Consider the following 19,695-nt stretch of genomic DNA (forward strand, 5'->3'; position numbering starts at 1 on the left):
CGAAGGCTAAACCAAAACGTATTTGACCCGAATTTGCCTTCTCCAAGCGAGAGAACATCTGGGCCGTGCAAATCCAATCGGAGGGCCGGTAAACCAGAGCTCCCCGGCCTCGGTTAACAACCAGCGCCAGCCCCGGCAGCCCACCAGACCATATCGTTCAGGATTCTACCAACTGGCTTCCAATAAATACGCCGGCTCCCAAGTCCCAACAATCTACCAAGTCACGAACAGAGAGAGGTCACCATGGCGACGCCGGCCAGCGCTCCCGGCGGCTCAGCCGCCAATGACGCCGCCGACTCCATGGAGCTGGGCTCCAACCTTCTCCGCCGCCGCCACGGCGGCGGCGGCGGCGGCGGCGGGGCCGGCAATGCCGAGGAGGAGACGGTCTCGGTGGAGCAGGCGTTCGCGGGCAAGCCCGTGCCGTCGTGGCGGGAGCAGCTGACGGTGCGCGCCTTCGTGGTGGGGGCCCTCCTCTCCGTCCTGTTCAGCGTCATCGTCATGAAGCTCAACCTCACCACCGGCATCATCCCCTCGCTCAACGTCTCCGCCAGCCTACTCAGCTACTTCCTCGTCAGCCTCTGGACAAAGGCAATCGAGAGCATGGGCCTGCTCAAGCAGCCCTTCACGCGCCAGGAGAACACCGTCATCCAGACCTGCGTCGTCTCCGCCTATGGCATCGCCTTCAGTGGTAATTAAAAAGCCCAAACCAAAGCGCTTGCGGTCATTAATTTCTCTTTCTGTGCTGTCTTGCTTGTAAGATTTCTAAGAAGGAACAACGATTTTGGTGCATCACCAGTGGAAAGGCGCACTCTTGTTTATTTTTGGCTCTTAGCTTAGACTAAATCTAGATTAGATCTATGGCACGATAGTACTCACAAATTGTATTTATCAGAAAACAACTTTTCACCAAACAGTCTTCAGCTATCAATAAACCTGGTGGATATTTCAGAGTTCAGAAATTAATTGTGAGTGTGGGCAAGACACTATTCCCTGCTAACACTTTAGATTTACATTGCCTGATGATGATCCCTACAACTTTTCTTTACTTTCAGAATGGCAAGATAGTAAAATAACATGAAATCTCTTGATTTGTAATTCACAAATTTCAATTGAGCAGGTGGGTTTGGCAGCTACCTATTCGGTATGAGTAGCACTATTGCTAAACAGGCAACAGAGGCCAATGATGCTCTGAATATCAAGGACCCTCACCTAGGATGGATGATAGGGTTTATGTTCCTCGTCAGTTTTGTCGGCCTTTTCGCTCTGGTTCCTCTGAGAAAGGTAGATGCTTCCTTTCCCATTCTAGTTCTCGAATCTTGAGGGGCAATTATATGTTCAAACAAACTTCTATTGTTTTATCAACTGAGAGTCTGAAATAAATGTTTTCAGATTATGATTGTGGATTACAAACTGACTTACCCTAGTGGAACTGCGACCGCATACCTCATCAATGGATTCCACACACCCGAGGGTGCCGAGCTTGCAAAGTAGGCAACATGAACTCAGCTGGCCAGTGATTGTGAAATCAATATGTGTTTACTGATAATACCAATAACCTATTTCAGGAAGCAAGTTCGAACATTGGGCAAGTACTTCTCACTCAGTTTCCTATGGGCCTTCTTCCAGTGGTTCTACACAGCTGGGGATGACTGCGGATTCAGCTCCTTCCCAACACTCGGCCTTGAAGCTTACAAAAACAAGTTAGTACCACTACACACTGGTCTCACATTAACAGTGCTAAATTGCCACACGGTTATTGACTAATGCATGCAATATTATTAATATCTCTAGCTTAGTAGTTGTCTGCTGGTTATTTGATCTTATGATAATGTTCTCCTGTTTTCTAGGTTCTATTTTGATTTCTCAGCTACTTATGTTGGTGTTGGAATGATATGCCCATATATCGTAAATGTGTCTCTTCTTCTTGGAGGCATCATCTCGTGGGGAGTAATGTGGCCACTGATCAGCACAAAGAAAGGAAGCTGGTACTCTGAATCTCTTCCGGATAGTAGTCTACATGGACTTAATGGTTATAAGGTAAATTGTAATTGGTCGTATTATCATGCAAACTTTTGCTTTTCACAACTACACACATAGAACTGACAGTGTAACACTGCAGGTGTTTATAACCATAGCAGTAATTCTTGGTGATGGCCTGTACAACTTCTTGAAAGTATTTATCCGCTCAGTATGTGCAATCATATCAGTGTACAAGAATAAAAATGCAAACACTCTTCCGGTATCCGATGATGGCACCCCTATCCCTACGATTGAAACCGAGTCATTTGATGACAAGCGTCGCGTTGAGCTATTCTTGAAGGATCAAATTCCCAAGGTAGTTGCACTTGGAGGCTATGTCGTTCTGGCAGCTATAACTATTGGTTGCCTCCCTCTCATTATCCCACAGCTCAAGTGGTACCATATTTTGGCTGCATACATCCTTGCACCTATACTGGCCTTCTGCAATGCCTATGGATGTGGCCTAACAGATTGGTCCCTCGCCAGCACCTACGGTAAGCTTGCTATTTTTATCATTGGTGCGTGGGCAGGTGCTTCGCATGGTGGTGTGCTTGTAGGATTAGCTGCATGTGGTGTCATGATGAGCATTGTGGGAACAGCCTCTGATCTGATGCAAGACTTCAAGACGGGGTACCTTACTCTGGCCTCGCCAAGGTCAATGTTCATCAGCCAAGTGATAGGCACAGCCATGGGCTGTGTTATTGCACCCTGTGTCTTCTGGTTGTTTTACAAGTCCTTTGACATTGGTGCAAGTGATGGCGCTTATCCAGCACCTTACACCATCATGTATCGTAATATGGCGATCCTTGGCGTGGATGGCTTGTCCTTGCTTCCAAAGCACTGCCTCACACTGTGCTACATTTTCTTCGCCATTTCCTTTGCCATCAATTTGATCAAGGATCAAGTGCCAGAGAAGGTTGCGAAGTTCATCCCCATCCCCATGGCAGCAGCAATTCCTTTCTACCTTGGCCCGTACTTCGCAATTGATATGTTCTTGGGCAGTGTGATACTCTTCTTTTGGGAATGGAAGAACAAAGCTGAAGCCACATCGTTCGGACCAGCAGTTGCGTCGGGCTTGATGTGCGGTGATGGGCTGTGGGCACTGCCCCAGGCTGTTCTTTCTCTTGCCAATGTGAATCCTCCCATTTGCATGAAGTTCTTGTCAAGGTCTGTGAATGCCAAGGTGGACTCCTTCCTTGGGAACTAGATGATGGTTAGATAGAGTAATTTTTTTTTTGTTTCGTAGTTGAAGCGGTTAAATAATTCTAGTCATGTAAATTTATTAGTCTCATTGGGCAGTGGTCGTTTTTTTAGTAATCAAGCACAATTGGAGAAGCTGTCTGAGTTGTTTAGTGCTGCTTGTCTGGTTGCTCTCTCTGAAATGAATTTATCATGGTCGAGATTATCTCCAGATTTCTGTTTATACTGAACCTTTTCTTTTGCTCAGATACAGTTGATAAATAATCACGAGAAGCAAGATTGCAAATTTTCTTTTTTGGCTAAGCCAGGTCTCTTGGTAGAGGGTCTAATCTTATAGAATTCAGACTTCGTTATAATAAATGAGAGTTTGGGGGCCGAGTCTTAAACAGGAACAGCCATCAGGTAGGTTCAGTTACGTAACCGGAGGACAGACTCAGCTTCAGGGCATCTCTTGCTTGAAATTGCCCTCGCCGCTGCCTGCCCATCGGTGGCGGTACCTTTGGGGGCTGTGATGGGCTGTTTTTTCACTGGGTCTAACAAAAGGCAGAAATGGACGCTCATCAAGTAAGAACAGACTGCAAACTTTTAAATATATATTTAGTTTTTATAAGTAAAGGACAAAGGATAGAAGTGGTTTCGGAGAAACGAAAGTACTAGTACACTCCAAAATCGCAAAACCTTGGCAAGTGTGACAGTGATAAAAGATAGGCAGCCAGTATGCCTGCATTCTACTTCTTTCTGTGTCTTTGCAGTGTTGGTGGCTGTTGCAGAATTGCTTGTCATTGTTTGACAATGTCTGATCTCCGTGATGCTAATTAGTACTCTTGACAATGCTGCATATTGTGAAGGCATCCTCTTCTGGGAACAACGTGGCCTCTGGTAGGCAACAAGAATCTCCTAGAAACTAGAGTGCCCGGATTCTATGCGTTGGATTGAACCAAACATGGGGATGGCTGAAAACTAACCAGATGAGCGAGCCGATTCAACCCCCATTCAGTTGTTCAACCACCCCTAAAATTAGAACAGCAATGCATCTGGGAAACGGAAAGCATGCATGAATCTCGACCGGCAAACATCTGATCCTAGAAGCACGCATGAATCTCGAATCTTGACCAGAATCTCCCTGCCCCCAGCGACACTGACATCTGTCCCCGCCACCAGATCATATCAAACGCACGCCAGCGATCCCTAGTTCCCTACTGCCAGTGCCAAGTGCCACAAGCATCAGCCCAAGTGACGCGCACTGAGACGGCATGGCGCCGGCCACCGCCACCGCCAGCGCCTCCGGCGGCTCAGCCGTCCACGACAGCGCCGACGCCCTGGAACAAGGCACCAGCACCCAGCTCCGCCGCCGCTACACCGGCGGCCAGACGGGCGAGCTGGCCGACGACGGGATCGTCAGGAGCAGGGCGGGCAAGCAGGAGCCCGCGCCGCCGTCGGTGGAGGAGGCGTTCGCGGACCTCCCCGTGCCGTCGTGGCGGGAGCAGCTGACGGTGCGCGCCTTCGTGGTGGGGTCCCTCCTCGCCGTCGTGTTCAACGTCATCCTCATGAAGATCGACCTCACCACGGGCATCAACCCCTCGCTCAACGTCTGCGCCAGCCTCCTCAGCTACTTCCTCGTCCGCGTCTGGACCAAGGCCATCGAGGGCATGGGCCTGCTCAGGCAGCCCTTCACGCGCCAGGAGAACACCATGATCCAGACCTGCGTCGTCTCCGCCTACGGCATCACCTTCACCGGTAAAAGACCAGACCCCAGCGCTTCCCTTTCGTTTGTTTCGAGTTCGTTGTGCATTTCCCGGCTCTCGTTAATTACTTTTCAATTCCAGACTATATCCATATTAAATCTATGGTAGAATGGTATTCGATATTCATAACTTTATATATGTTTGAAGATGATTTGGAAGCCAACGCAACAAAATTCTATTAGCCCTCCAGGGCAGGATCTATACAGTGTACAAGACACGTCGATCGTGAGCCAATAGTTATCTAACTAACTAACTCCTAGTCAATTGGATCTGTTCCTAAGGGTGGATCTGATCGTGTTAACAATATTCATCAGAAAGTAAATAGTCAAACTACAGAAGATTAGTGCATGGTTGGTTCTTTTGCAGCATTTCAGGCGATCTGTCAAAATATGTTCCAGTTGATTTCCTCATTATCATTTCAGTCTCCAGCTCTATAGCAACATCTGTTTGCAATTTGCATGATGGAGTTGGCTTGTCCTCCAGTTTTGAGATGACTAGCATGCATACAGTTCTTGGTCTGCCCAACCAAATCAAACCAGCAATGAATAAATTGAGAAAATTGAACACCATGTGAAAGGATTTGCAACTGCAGAATGCCACCAACTTGAAGCAAAAGAAGCCTCAATTTACATAAACATACAGAGAACCCTATACTAGGAGTTAAATCCAAGTAAAATGGAATCAACATAAACAAAAATAACATCAGATCAAGAACATAGAAGTCACTGAACAAAGCATAATTGCCGACTCACAGATAACATGCACCGTCACCATTTTGATTGAAACAATCAAAACATGCACTGTCGCCATTTTTACTGCAAACATCTCCGGTGAAGGCTTCTCAAATAAAATCATCACCAAAAACACACATGAATTATTAGATGCTGACCAAAGTGAAAGATGTTACTGCCTGAGGCTGAACGAGAATTCATACCGACATCACGTTCTCTAGTGCTCCCATCTCGGCACCTCACACTCCCTGTCAAGCACCCTAGCTTGTTTAGATAGGCGAGTATACATGGAATCAATAACAACTACCAGAACGGAAAAAAGAAAGGAAAAGGGTGAAGGGATAACAGGTCATAAAATCGCTAGTCCAAGAGCTCATAAAACAATAACAGTACAGATACAATGGACACTGGATTGACTATCGCAAAAAATTATCTGACTGTTGTGTAGTAAAAATGCAAAATCGTGTGCATGTGGTGATATGCGTACAAATGAAGGGGGTGGAGGGAGACCAAAGGAACAATTGTCTTTAATGCTACGCAGGAATCAGCAGCTTCATTGAAGACAACATGGGTTTGGCAGGAAAAGGAAGAGGAATATCGTGCGGGGGAAACAGTGTTCAAACTTGCGACTTCTGGCAAAATTAGGCTTAGAGGGAGGGCCCCATGTCTTGCGTAGAAGAAATCATCATTTGAACACGCCACGATTTATTGGGATGGGTCGAACCATGTGAATGAATGAAAAGAGCCCTCACCTTCTTTGGCTGGATCTTCAAAGCTTTAGAAAACCAGTTCGCCACACCCCCTACCCCTGTTATCAGTCCTGTGTTGCCTATGCTAGCACCCCAAAATGATCCCTGACTTTGTACAATTCCGTAGGGCACACTACAGAAACACAACCTATGCTTGTTTGCTTGTCTTCTTTTCGACCACCCAATCCACAACAAATCTAACGGAACCACTTGAAATATCGATAAACATGGAAATTTTAGAAATTAACTCTGACTAGGCAAGGCATTGTTCCCTGGAACAAGGACCATGCGTGTATTTTGGGATAAAATCCCGGAAGAAGATTATGGATGCTATACTGACACAGAAAATACATTTAGATTTGACATTGCATGATGATTCCTACAATTTATTTTGTGGTACTTTAGCATGGTGAGATACTGAAACAATATAATCATATCATATAGTTACGATTCACACATTCTAATTGAACAGGCGGGTTTAGCAGTTATCTGTTTGGTATGAGCGGAACTATTGCTAACAAAGCAACAGAGGCAAATGATGCTCAGAATATCAAGGAACCCCACCTTGGATGGATGATAGGGTTTATGTTCCTCGTCAGTTTTGTTGGCCTTTTTGCTCTGGTGCCTCTGAGAAAGGTACATGATTCACTTTCCCACTCTATTCTCCAGTGACATTTTGCAAAAACAAACTTTCTGTGATTATCAACAGGAATACTTGTTTTCAGGTTATGATTGTGGATTACAAACTAACTTACCCAAGTGGCACTGCGACCGCTTACCTCATCAATGGATTCCACGCACCCCATGGTTCCGAGCGTGCAAAGTAGGCAACATGAACTCTGATAGCCTGTCATTGCTAAAAAAATCAAACATTGTTGTTGATAAGATTCATATTCTATTTCAGGAAGCAAGTTCGGACGTTGGGCAAGTATTTCTCACTTAGTTTCCTATGGGCATTCTTCCAGTGGTTCTACACAGCCGGGGATCACTGCGGATTCGGCTCCTTCCCAACACTCGGTCTTGAAGCTTATAAAAACAGGTCAGCATAAATGTGTCCTCAACAATAAGTAATTCCAATGCCAGAAAGAGTAGCTCCCAACTTATTTATAGAGTGATTATCACGCAGTCATGGACTAATGCGTGCTGTCTTCAGATGCATCAACTAATCCCTTTAGCTGAGTTGTCTGCTGGCCATTCTCAATTCTATGATCATTCTCTCCTGTATGATTAGTCATCGTCCTTGTTCTTAACTCGGTTAGCATTTTCCAGGTTCTTTTTTGATTTCTCACCGACTTATATTGGTGTTGGAATGATCTGCCCATATATCGTAAATGTGTCTCTTCTCCTTGGAGGCATCATCTCGTGGGGAGTAATGTGGCCATTGATCAGCACAAAGAAAGGAAGTTGGTACCCTGAGACTCTACCAGATAATAGTCTACATGGACTGCAGGGTTACAGGGTAAACTATAATCTGGTCCTACTAGCATGCAACCTTTTGCTTTCCGCAACCAAATGTATTACCCAGAACTGACGACGCAACACTGCAGGTGTTTATAACCGTAGCAGTAATTCTTGGAGACGGCCTGTACAATATCTTGAAGGTACTTGGTCGCATGATAGAAGCCTTTGTATCAAGGTACAGAAACAGAAATACAAACACACTTCCTGTGTCTCACGATGGCACCCCTGTCACTACCACTGAAACTGAGTCATTTGATGACAAGCGTCGTCTTGAGCTATTCGTGAAGGATCAAATTCCCAAGACAGTTGCATTTGGAGGCTATGTCGTTCTGGCAGCTATAACGATAGGTTGTCTCCCTCTCATTATCCCACAGCTCAAGTGGTACCATATTTTGGCTGCATATATCCTTGCACCTGCACTAGCCTTCTGCAATGCCTATGGATGTGGCCTAACAAATTGGTCCTTCGCTAGCGCCTATGGTAAGCTTGCAATCTTTAGCTTTGGTGCGTGGGCTGGTGCTTCGCATGGTGGTGTACTTGTGGGATTAGCTGCATGCGGTGTGATGATGAGCATCGTGGGAACAGCTGCTGATCTGATGCAAGACTTCAAGACTGGGTACCTGACTCTGGCCTCGCCAAGGTCAATGTTCATCAGCCAAGTGATAGGCACAGCCATGGGCTGTGTTATTGCACCCTGTGTCTTCTGGCTGTTTTACAAGTCATTTGATATTGGAGCAAGCAATAGCGCTTACCCAGCACCTTACACCATTATGTACCGTAACATGGCGATTATGGGCGTGGATGGCTTGTCCCTTCCAAAGCACTGCCTCACACTATGCTACATTTTCTTTGCTGCATCCTTCGCCATCAATTTGATCAAGGACCTGATGCCGAAGAAGGTGGCGAAGTTCATCCCCATCCCCATGGCAGTAGCAATTCCTTTCTACGTCGGAGCATACTTCACTATTGATATGTTCTTGGGCTGCGTGATACTATTCATATGGGAATGGAAGAACAAAGCTGAAGCAGACTCATTGGGACCAGCAGTTGCATCCGGTTTCATGTGCGGTGACGGGCTCTGGGCACTGCCAGAGGCTGTTCTTTCTCTTGCAAATGTGAAACCTCCCATTTGCATGAAGTTTTTGTCGAGGTCTGTGAATGCCAAAGTGGACTCCTTCCTTGCGAAGGAGTGACTTCTAGTTTGGTAGAATAGAATTAGCTTCCTTCCATAGTAGAGGTGGTTAAATAATTATAGTTATGTAAGAGAGTGTCATGGGGCAGAGTCATATTTTGTTTTTGTAATCAAGCAGATAAGAGAAGTTGTCTGATTGGCTGCTAGCTAGTTTGATAGAATAGAATTATCTTCCTTCCATATTAGAGGTGGTTAAATAATTCTAGTTATGTAAATTAAGAGTGTCATGGGGCAGCAGTCATATTTTGTTTTAGTAATCAAGCAGATAAGAGAAGTCTGATTTGCTTAGTGCTGCAATTGTCTGGTTGCTAACTCTAGAATTGAATTTCATGGTCCAGATTATCTCTTGTGAAGCAAGATTTCAAAATCTCTCTTGCTAAGCCAGAATCTTTATGTATGGTCGAATGCGATAAAATTCGGACATCTGAAGGAACACTTACACAGGAACGTCCATCAGGTTCAGGTATGGAATCGGAGGATGAATGCCTGACGCTTGAAACGAGATGCAGAATGCAAGCTTACCTCGTTCCTGTCGAGCTCGTGCTTCCCGAAAACCACCGCGTCCCGCAGGTTCGCCCCCTCCCCTTCCCATCGCCCATCGCCACTGCTTCCGCGCATCTCTTCTTCGAAACTGCCATTGCAGGCAGTCAGGCACCAAATCCGGGAGCGGACAGTACGGCGAAGCGGACATAGCCTGAATGCGAGAGGTGGAGTCCGGAAGGGGTCCGGAGATTCGCCGGTGTTGGTCGCCGAGCCAGAAGACATCGCCGCTGCGGCGCGTAGGGCGGCCACCGGCGGTTTGGTGCCTGAAGAAGGGGCGCGCGCGTCCTACAGTATCAGATCCAGAGCCGCGGCTGAGTGCGCTCTGTTGACGGTGCGGCGGCGCGGGATGCATCACGGCACCCGCCGCTGGCAGCGCGGGCTCGTCGGCCGGCGTGGAGTTTGCAAGGAACCCCCAATTTGCGATCCGGTATTTTAAAAAAAACCCTAATTTGGATCGCGATTAATAGTCACGATCCAAATTAGGGGGTTTAATGTAAAATATAGATTCAGTATTTTAAAAAAAACCTTATTTTGGATCGAGATTAATAGTCGCGATCCAAATTAGGGGGTTTTATGTAAAATATCGATCCAATATTTTGCGTTCTACCCCTTACTATTTACAGACATACCCCTCCTTCATATTGGCGATCGCCGCCGCCGACGACCTGGCCCGAGCCATCCATGCCCTCCCCCTCTTCAAACCCTAGCACCGGCTATCCACTCCTCCGCCCCGGCGCCGAGGACCGCGCGCGATTCGCTTCATCCGAGCCGAGGTACGCGCGCGCCTGCGCCTCGCCGATCCGCCGCGCTGCTTTGATCTATGATGCGTGCTTGGACGAGGTGTGACCTCCGGTGCTGTCGTGCCAGCGATGACCGGCGGCGGCGGGTCGCGATGGTGGGGGCACTCCCTGGTGCCCTATGTATAGCAGTGCAGACTTGTGCTCTTGCATTCAATCAGAATCTTAATTTGCTTCACTCGAAGTTGCAGACATTTGTCTAGACCAAAATTGCTACATTGACTTTTTTCTCCAATGCTGTTTTGTGAGATTATCAAATGGCCGCAGCAATTCCATCTTAAGATAGTTGGCTACTTGGATTTACACATCCTGTGCATATCCGCCTTACAGTCCGAACAGTTGCTGTAAAGATTCCTCATTAGATCGGATGCAAGTTCAGTTGCAGGCATTGCAGTTAGAACTGCCGAAGTATGTCCGGCACAGGATTCTGAATCATGATGTCTGTCACTATTTCTGAATTCTGGCGAAGCACTACTCTTTTCACGAAGACAGGCGTGACTTTTCCTACCGTCCTCGCTGCGATCCAGGAAAGGTCGCCGATCATCCAAGATGTCTGTTTTTGAGCCTTCTCGCTGGATCACGGGTGGGCAATACTGATCCGTTCAGGGTCCTGAACAACTGCCGCCTGCCCAGCCCCTCCATCAACGCCCGTGTTCTCGTCGATAAGCTTGTGCTCTGCTGCCGCGTCCGCAGTGCCGGTATCACTGACGCGCCATTTCAGCTCCAGTGCCGCGCCATCTGCCGGAAGGCGCCGTCTAACCGCTTCGCCGGCACGGAGATGCAAAGATTTCGTTGTTGCGAATGGAAAACTTGCCATTTCAAGCGTTCAGTCCTGCCAAACTAGCATAGCAAGAGCCGAGCCACGGGCGCACCGCCAAATCGCCATCAGCCGGGCGCACCACACCCCCACGCGAACTGGATCGCTCCGAGGCTCCAGTGCATATATGTTGGTGGCCGTCTTGCAGGAAGGTCGAAGGAGACTGATCGGTGATCGCTGACGTTCTGGTGACTGAAGATACGCGCATAGGTTTCGATCGTAGCAGAGTGGAAATCGCGAAGCCATGGCGTCCGCTTACGTACCCGCGCAAGGTGGCGCCGCCCAAATTGCGACGAGCCCAGTGTGTGGTTGGGTTCTTTTTTTTTTTGGAGTTGGAGTTGTGTGCTTCACCGACAAGGCTGGGCTTTTGTTTGGTTCAATTGACAGTTCAGCCTGAACGGATCCCAGTCTGCACTCTGCAGCTACAGCAAATGAACGAGCTGATGAAAACAACCTCGCTGTAATCCTCGCCCCGGCGTCTCGGTTCCTCAGCTGCTTTGTTGCTTCTTGCGAGACCAAGAGTTGCAGCATTTGTCTTCACGTAGCTATGGTCCGCGTTTCACGATGCATAGCTCGCCGAAACTACTGGATGCTGCGGCCGGCTGACAATTATCAAAGCTTCAGGCTTCAGCTGTCAGGATTCCTGTAATTACGCACGAAAGGTGTCAGCGACAGCCGCGATGCGCCCATGGAAGGACAAGAACGTATGTCTTCCTTGCTGCAGCTAGCCATTTCCAGGCTCCTGGGTTGTTTGCTCCGAGGCTCCAGCATATATGTTGGCGGCCGTCTAGTGCGTTGCAGGAAGAGGCTGACGTACTAGTTACTGAAGATCAATCAGCTCTTAGCAGAGTGGAACTCGCGAAGCCATGGCGTCCGCCTACGAGCCGGCGCACGGTGACGCCGCCGGTACCGGCGGCGACGTGGACCGGGGCGAGGTGAGGCAGAGGAGCAGCAAGCCGCAGAAGAAGCCGGGCACGGACATGGAGGCGGACGACGGCGACGAGGGGAGGGGCGCGGAGGCGGCGGGCGGCGGCTGCGAGGTCACGGACTCGATCGAGTGGGTGTTCGAGTCGGAGCCCGTGCCGTCGTGGCGGGAGCAGGTGACGCCCCGGGCCCTGGCGGTGAGCCTCCTCCTGGCCGTCGTGTTCAGCCTCATCGTCATGAAGCTCAGCCTCACCACGGGCATCATCCCCTCGCTCAACGTCTCCGCCGGCCTCCTCGGCTTCTTCTTCCTCCGCGTCTGGACGGCGCCAGTCAAGAACCCCGGCAGGCGGCCGTTCACGCGCCAGGAGAATACCGTCGTGCAGACATGCGTCGTCGCCGCCTACGGCATCGCCTTCAGCGGTAACGATACACCGCCAGCTCTGCTCGGATCAAAGCTTAAATTTTGGCTTTCACTTTCCGCCTTTGTACGCTGGGATCAGGTGGATTTGGGAGCTACCTGTTTGGCATGAGCGAGACGATCGCCGCCCAGGCAGCTGAAGAAAACAACGCGGATAACGTGAAGGAGCCCAGGCTGAGCTGGATGATCGGGTTCCTCTTCCTCGTCAGCTTCGTCGGTCTCTTCGCTCTCGTTCCCCTGAGGAAGGTGGCTTTGAATCTATTAGTAGCTAATCTTCCGATGCAAATGTTTTCTTGGATCACTGATCGGATCTGAATCTGAGAAAGCGACTGATTTTACTTCAGGTGATGATTGTTGACTACAAGCTCACGTATCCGAGCGGCACCGCTACTGCGCACCTGATCAACGGTTTCCATACACCAGACGGCTCTGAACGCGCCGAGTAAGGCCCAGTTTAGTTCCTTTTAGTCCATGGATCCATGATTGGATCCATGATTAAAGGTGGACTAAAGTGCTATTTGGTTCTTGAACTAAAATGAACTGAAGGCATTAAATGTTGTGGAAGGATTACCCTTTTGCCTTTGCTGCCCCTGGCGCCAAACTGGTGCTCTAGAGCCAAAAACTTGTAACTTAACTAGAAGCCCCTAGAACATCTTAATCATTGGACTTTCGCTCTTCTTATTTGGAATTGTGGTTGTGTCTATAGTACTGCTTGTTCTCTTGCGACTGTTACTGCTCAAAGGACTTGCTATGAAGCCTTCTTCATCTGGTTCTTCACCCTCCTCATCACCCAAGCCCCTCATCACCCAAGCCTTGAGGTGTAGAACCTAGGATGCAAGAAGCTTGTCCATCCACTGTAACCCCTCCGAACATCTCTATAAGTTGTCCAACATATGTAGGCACATGCATGAACTTCTTGCATTCCTGAAAACCACAAACAAGTGGTCAGTTACATAACAATAATAAGAAAGACATAGAGCAGTACATTACATATAACAGAAAAGTAATTCGGTTACCTTTAACTCCCTTTTCCACCATGTTGTAGATGTTATGATACTACCATCAAGTCTTCAGCCTAGAGCGATACTAGTTTTCAACATATTCCAGAACAAGTACAAAGTCTTGTATTGTGTCCATCTCTTCAGTTGCCTAACAGAAAGGTTGAGTCCAGTCTTAAAAGAGACCTTGTCTCATGTTATTATAACTTTTACATAACATTGTTCCATTAGAACAATTCACTGCCCTTATTTGCTCAACAGCAAGTTTACAGTAAATATGTGTGTTTTCCTCGAACCAATCGGTCCTATCATGAAGATTCTATTATAGAAAATGAAGTGTCACACTAGGCATTGCAATGACAATCTACTGGAGAAAAATGGAATGACAGAATTAAAATGGACCTAACAGGCAATCATCTACAATTTCATCTATCATATCATGACATGGTCAAAATGGATTCACATGATCATAGTGTTATTGATTCACAAGCATTCACTGGCTTCACAAGTATACACACATGGATTCATAAGGATACATACCCAATTACAGGATACAAAGCCAATTACCTGGGAGGATGTTTCAGAGGCGTCATCTTCTTCTTCATCACCGGCGTCAACATCCAGTGGATGCTCATAGCCGTGGTCTCCAGAGGAGGATGCACCACGTCCTTCTCCCAATCTTCCTCCCCCACGGCTCCCCCCTGAGCCCCCTCTGCCTCCACGCGTAGCGATGGCTCCTCCATGTCCTCCGCCCACTCTCCCTTCACCGGATGAGGCGGACCTGGACCGGCCACCATGCCCTCCGCCACCACGTGCTCCCACCCTGCCTCCAAGGGCCCGAGGAGGAAGATGATGCTCCAGTCCAACTTCCCCCCTATAGGAACTCCTGGTACGAGCCGAGATTGGGGAAGACGCCAGCCTCAGAGTTGAGGTCCAGGTATTCCATGTGGCGGCGGGGAGCGGAGAGGGAGGGGGCCAGCGGCGAGGCGAAAGGGCCGAAGTCATCTTCGTCCACATCGTCTGGGGGAGTGCGGAAGCTTCGGGTAGCGGATGAAGACGCCTGAGACAGGAACTCCCGGTAGTTGTCCATGGGTGCGGTGGTGGGGAGGGCCGGGTGCGGTGGTGGGGAGTGCCGGGACCGGCAGCGTGGGGACAAGAGGGAGGGGGCGGATTCGGCGTGGGGAGGTTCAGAACTGGTGGATCCGGCGTGTGGAGGTTCGGGGGTGGCGGATCCGGTAGGGGGAAGGGAACGAGCGGTGGTGGCGGTCGGAACCGGGAATGGAGGTGGCGAGCGGCGGGCGGCATTCGAGAGGGAGCAAGCGAGGAGGAGACTGGTGGCAGGGGTGGGAGGGCGCGGCCGTCGGCATCGGGGAGGAGCCAGCGGGCGGGCGGCGTCATGGGGGAGGGAGCGAGCGGTGGATGGGTGGCGTTCAAGGGGAGACTGGCGGCGGGGGTGGGAGGGCGCGGGGGGTGGGCAGTAAGGAGTGTCAACCAAAGATTTTAGTCCATTTCAGCTGGGGTATGGTGGGCTAGAGGATTTTAGTCACCTTTTAGTCCTGGTGTCTGGGACTTTAGTCCACCTAAAGTGCTCATATTAGTCCAGATTTTAGTCCAAAAGTAACCAAACATCCCTAGGTACTAGTACGGTGACATATGCTTAGACTGATTATTGCAGCCATCATCAGCTTCGTTCAACGATCACAATTTATTGCAGGAGCCAAGTGCGCACACTGATCAAGTGCTCCGTGGCCAGCTTCCTTTGGGGCTTCTTCCAGTGGTTCTACACGGCCGGGGAGGGCTGCGGATTCGGGCAGTTCCCTGCACTAGGCCTGACAGCTTATCAGAACCGGTATCTGAAAATTCACTGAAAACACGCCGCTGTTTTCCTTGTTTCTTTTTGTTTCGAAACCAGCGACTTACCCCTGTATTCAGCTCCTTCGATTCAGTTGTCACATGAAACCTTTTTAGATATAAAGGAGTTGTCACATGAAACTGAACTACTACACTATCTTCGTCTTGTCAGGTTTTACTTTGATTTCTCGACGACCTACATCGGTGCAGGAATGATCTGCCCGCACATTGTGAACATCTCAGTCCTGCTCGGAGGAATCCTATCGTGGGGAGTCATGTGGCCTCTGATAGCCGAGAAAAGAGGGAGCTGGTTTGGTGCTGAACTTTCAGACAGTTCACTCGAAGGAATGCAAGGCTATCGGGTACTAGTGTGCCTATTTGTCATCATCTGTTGAATATATCCTGATTCCTGATCATGTTAAAGAAAACAGGACTTCAAGGTGATGTTCGAATCTGATTTAAGCTAGGCTATCTGAACTGTTGCAGGTGTTCATTGCCATTGCCATCATACTAGGGGATGGCCTCTACAAGTTCGCCATGGTGCTCACGTGCACTGTCGCCGCGATAGCAGCGTCAACCGAGAAGAGGAAATTCTTCGGCGCGCTCCCCGTGAACAGCGACGACAGAACGATCTCCGGCAGCGGCGCCGCTCCCGAGACGCCGCCCTCGTTCGACGACGCTCGCAGGACCGAGTTCTTCCTCAAGGACCAGATCCCGACGCCGGTGGCGATCGGTGGCTACGTCGCCGTCGCCGCCGTCTCCATCATCGCCGTGCCTCACCTCATCTTCCCGCAGCTCAAGTGGCACCACGTCCTGGCGGTCTACCTGATGGCGCCCGTGCTGGCCTTCTGCAACGCCTACGGGATGGGCCTCACGGACTGGTCCCTCGCGTCCACGTACGGCAAGCTCGCCATCTTCGTCTTCGGCGCGTGGGCCGGCAAGCCCCACAGCGGCGTGCTGGTGGGGCTCGCCGCGTGCGGCATCATGATGAGCATCGTGTCCACAGCGGCGGACCTGATGCAGGACTTCAAGACCGGCTACATGACGCTGGCCTCGCCGCGGTCCATGTTCGTCAGCCAGGTGGTCGGCACCGCCATGGGCTGCGTCGTCGGGCCCAGCGTCTTCTGGCTCTTCTACCGCGCGTTCGACGGCGTCGGCACGGAAAGGAGCGCGTACCCGGCGCCCTACGCCATCGTGTACCGGAACATGGCCATCCTCGGCGTCGACGGCTTCTCCAAGCTGCCGAAGCACTGCCTCACGCTCTGCTGCGTCTTCTTCGTCGGAGCCATCGCCCTCAACATGGCCAAGGACCTGGCGCCGAGGAAGGTGGCGAGGCTCATACCGCTCCCCATGGCGATGGGGATCCCGTTCTACATCGGCTCCTACTTCGCCATCGACATGTTCCTGGGGAGCGTGATACTGTTCGCGTGGGAATGGGTGGACAAGGCGCAGGCGGACGCGTTTGGCTATGCCGTCGCGTCCGGATTGATCTGCGGCGACGGGGTGTGGACTCTGCCGCAGGCCGTGCTGTCGCTTTTCAACGTGAAGCCGCCGATCTGCATGAAGTTTCTGTCAAGAGGTGTTAATTACAAAGTGGATGACTTCATTGGAACATTGTCTTAGAAACTCGGGGAAGAAGCCACCTTTCCTGCTTTCCACCAGCACACACTCTGTTCTGCATTGTCATGCTCCAAGTAAGACTGAAACTGTTCTAGTACTACCCTGCATTGAGTATCATGCTCTAATTAAGACTGAAACTATTATACCCTGCAATGTGAAGCCAGTAAATGAAAAATTGTTATGGTGAACCACTTGGCAGTGGAAACGATACTGTAGTACAGGATTGTGCCAACAAGTATTTGTTTCAACTTTCAACGAAAACTAGATATCTTCACATTTATTATCTGAACTGGGTACAGTAAATTGTGTTACCCTGTATTTGAGTTATGAACATGACCGGTCAATGGCAAATCATACCCATTGATGTTTATTCTTTACATTACAAATGACTATCTTAGTTTCACAGATATACCATTCAGATCAGATAGCCAGTAGGTTACAAACCATCAATCTATCTTCTGATCGAAACAAGTGGTTGCAACTTTCAACTTGAATTCCAGCATCATTTTGGCAGTAGTACCCGGCATATGGAATGCACTGTATGTAGCATTGCAGGATGAAGCTCCATCTGTAATTCAGTAATGCACAGTACTAATTCACTTAGGAGCTTTATCCAGGGTTTTCTTTAGATCAAGGAGTTTTGACCACCTTTGGCTGGAAATCTTCTTTCTCTGGTTACTACCATCTGTGATTTTTGAAGATAAACATTATTGACAAGGATCTCTACAATTTCAGCATCACCAACTGAAAATAAGTGCGCTTAATTTGAGCAAGCGCTTACTTTGCCATACGACCGTAGACTTTTCGCAGGCCTCTGAACAGGAGCTCTGCATATGATGTAAACATACTAATCAGCAACATAGCAGGTAGTTTCATTCCAAAAGGAAAAGGGGTAACATAGCAGGTAGTAATCCTTAATCAACATGGCATGCTGTAGGGTTGTTGTTAGGGCCATTGTTTCACCTTAGCCGATGCCGTTAATCGTACGGTCTCTTGGATTACCGAATCAAGATCAACTTCCTCTCCCGGTCTCACATAGATGACCTGTTAAAGGATGAAAGAAGCTGTAACAATATCCTCATACTGATGTGTGGATGCAGCTTCTGAAATTGAGTAACAAATACAGAAATGTGAGTAGTGCTGCTTCAGAAATCAGAACTCATACCGACGGATCACTATCGCCGAGATAAGGCAGCCCGCTCTGATCTCTTCTAGATGACGACAGAACCGTGAGATTGAACTGCTCATCGATCTGCAGAGTGCAGAGCAATAGCATGTCAGCGGTTCTATAATGTGATCTAATGCTGCTCCGGGTTATTGCAGTATTTTAAATCGTGTCATAAAACGAAGAAGATTTCAAGTGAGAGTACAGTACGTTTGTGCAGTAGGGCGAGGAGCAGGAATCGCAATTTTTTCTGAACGATGTCAGGACTCGCCCTTTTATTGACATCCCAAACTGAGTGTGCTGAAAATCAGGCAGCACAAATATCAGTTCCTCGTCTGCATACCTGCTGGACCTCCCTCACATCATGTTCTTCAGACACAGACACTGCAGGCTTCAGGAGAGAAAGAGCACTCACGCCATAAGCCAAGGCGATTTACCTGCTGAACTACAAGGTGCACGAGCACATCGGCGTCCCTCTGCCCGTCCTCGATAAGATCGTCCAGGTGCAGCTGCCGCATCGTCAGGTCGAAGTCGCTGCTCCACTGATCCCCTCCGCCGCGTGCCGTTCCCACGGAGACCAGGCTCTGCCGCGCGCCGCCGGTTCCCCTCCGGCGGCTCCTTCGGACGCCCTGGGATCGAGTCAAGCAGCACGGAATGAGCTGCGGCGGGATCATCCGAACAAACTGCCGTGGATGGACGCTACGCTATGCACCTGCGTGATTTGCACTTTCTTCAATGGCTCGTCGTCTTCAGTCGAGAGCTGCGCGTGAACGGCGAGGTTTCTGCATCGGGCGCCGCGGCTTCGGCTGCCTGGGAGCGGCGTCGTGGCCGGATTCGGCAGCAGCCTCAGCGCGTGGTTGCAAGCTCTCGCCATGATTTCCAGGCTTCGCAGTTCAGCAGAGCTGTGCCTAGGCTGCGCTGGCGCTCAAGGCCTGAAGCTGAAGATACTACTGTTAGCTTATCAGCTTATCGTTTGCTCCACCGTGGCCTCAGTGACATGTGGCGCTGGTTCATCAGTATGTTGGTTTTACGGCTTTACTCCTAGACGTAACGTAAGGCACTGAACTACACGGCGTCATAAATATCATTTTTGCGTCAAAAATATAACAATGATAATACATGGCAAAATTATTTTTCTATAAAGGTACAAATTGTTACAGCTTGAGTTTTACACCCAACTTCTCAACAAAAAAAAAAGAGTTTTGCACCCAACCATCCGTTATTACAAGTTTAGCCAGTAGTTGAACGATAGTTGGGGGGAGAGAAGATGGAAAACAATTAAGCACAAATCCTATTAATAAGCATCCACCAAAAAGATTCCAGAAGACCTCCACAATGTGCAACACACCCGCTTCATCTTTTCCAGGACACTCTCAGGCTAATCTTTTCCTTCTTCTTCCTTCTCATTTTCTTCTTTCTCCTCTTCATGTCTCTCAATTAAGTTATAATCTTCACAATTATCACA

The 19,695-nt window shown here is 49.2% G+C and overlaps 4 protein-coding genes across 4 annotated transcripts; 3 read left to right on the forward strand and 1 right to left on the reverse strand.

The window, feature by feature from the left end:
• Nucleotides 1–137: 137 nt before the first annotated feature.
• Nucleotides 138–3,371, forward strand: LOC101772771 (probable metal-nicotianamine transporter YSL11). The gene is made up of 6 exons (XM_004976227.2): nucleotides 138–688; nucleotides 1,118–1,281; nucleotides 1,390–1,487; nucleotides 1,566–1,700; nucleotides 1,848–2,037; nucleotides 2,120–3,371. Exons 1-6 carry the CDS (start codon nucleotides 244–246, stop codon nucleotides 3,224–3,226), a joined length of 2,139 nt encoding a protein of 712 aa, XP_004976284.1. The 5' UTR covers nucleotides 138–243; the 3' UTR covers nucleotides 3,227–3,371.
• Nucleotides 3,372–4,472: 1,101 nt separating this feature from the next.
• Nucleotides 4,473–10,056, forward strand: LOC101783592 (probable metal-nicotianamine transporter YSL11). Its single transcript, XM_012847946.3, has 6 exons — nucleotides 4,473–4,956; nucleotides 6,917–7,080; nucleotides 7,170–7,267; nucleotides 7,349–7,483; nucleotides 7,714–7,903; nucleotides 7,992–10,056. The coding sequence occupies exons 1-6, from the start codon at nucleotides 4,473–4,475 to the stop codon at nucleotides 9,096–9,098; spliced, it is 2,178 nt and encodes a 725-aa protein (XP_012703400.2). The 3' UTR covers nucleotides 9,099–10,056.
• Nucleotides 10,057–12,414: 2,358 nt separating this feature from the next.
• Nucleotides 12,415–17,348, forward strand: LOC101783990 (probable metal-nicotianamine transporter YSL12). Its single transcript, XM_012847945.2, has 6 exons — nucleotides 12,415–12,598; nucleotides 12,679–12,863; nucleotides 12,923–13,038; nucleotides 15,309–15,443; nucleotides 15,618–15,807; nucleotides 15,932–17,348. Exons 1-6 carry the CDS (start codon nucleotides 12,415–12,417, stop codon nucleotides 17,066–17,068), a joined length of 1,947 nt encoding a protein of 648 aa, XP_012703399.1. The 3' UTR covers nucleotides 17,069–17,348.
• A 2-nt stretch (nucleotides 17,349–17,350) lies between these two features.
• LOC101773181 (large ribosomal RNA subunit accumulation protein YCED homolog 2, chloroplastic) lies at nucleotides 17,351–19,218 on the reverse strand. The gene is made up of 7 exons (XM_004976228.2): nucleotides 18,943–19,218; nucleotides 18,668–18,859; nucleotides 18,441–18,530; nucleotides 18,231–18,317; nucleotides 18,029–18,109; nucleotides 17,847–17,892; nucleotides 17,351–17,750 (listed from the first exon to the last, which is right to left on the reverse strand). Exons 1-7 carry the CDS (start codon nucleotides 19,102–19,104, stop codon nucleotides 17,662–17,664), a joined length of 747 nt encoding a protein of 248 aa, XP_004976285.1. The 5' UTR covers nucleotides 19,105–19,218; the 3' UTR covers nucleotides 17,351–17,661.
• Nucleotides 19,219–19,695: the final 477 nt, after the last annotated feature.

Source organism: Setaria italica, chromosome VII (assembly GCF_000263155.2).
Source record: "Setaria italica strain Yugu1 chromosome VII, Setaria_italica_v2.0, whole genome shotgun sequence".
NCBI lineage: Eukaryota > Viridiplantae > Streptophyta > Magnoliopsida > Poales > Poaceae > Setaria > Setaria italica.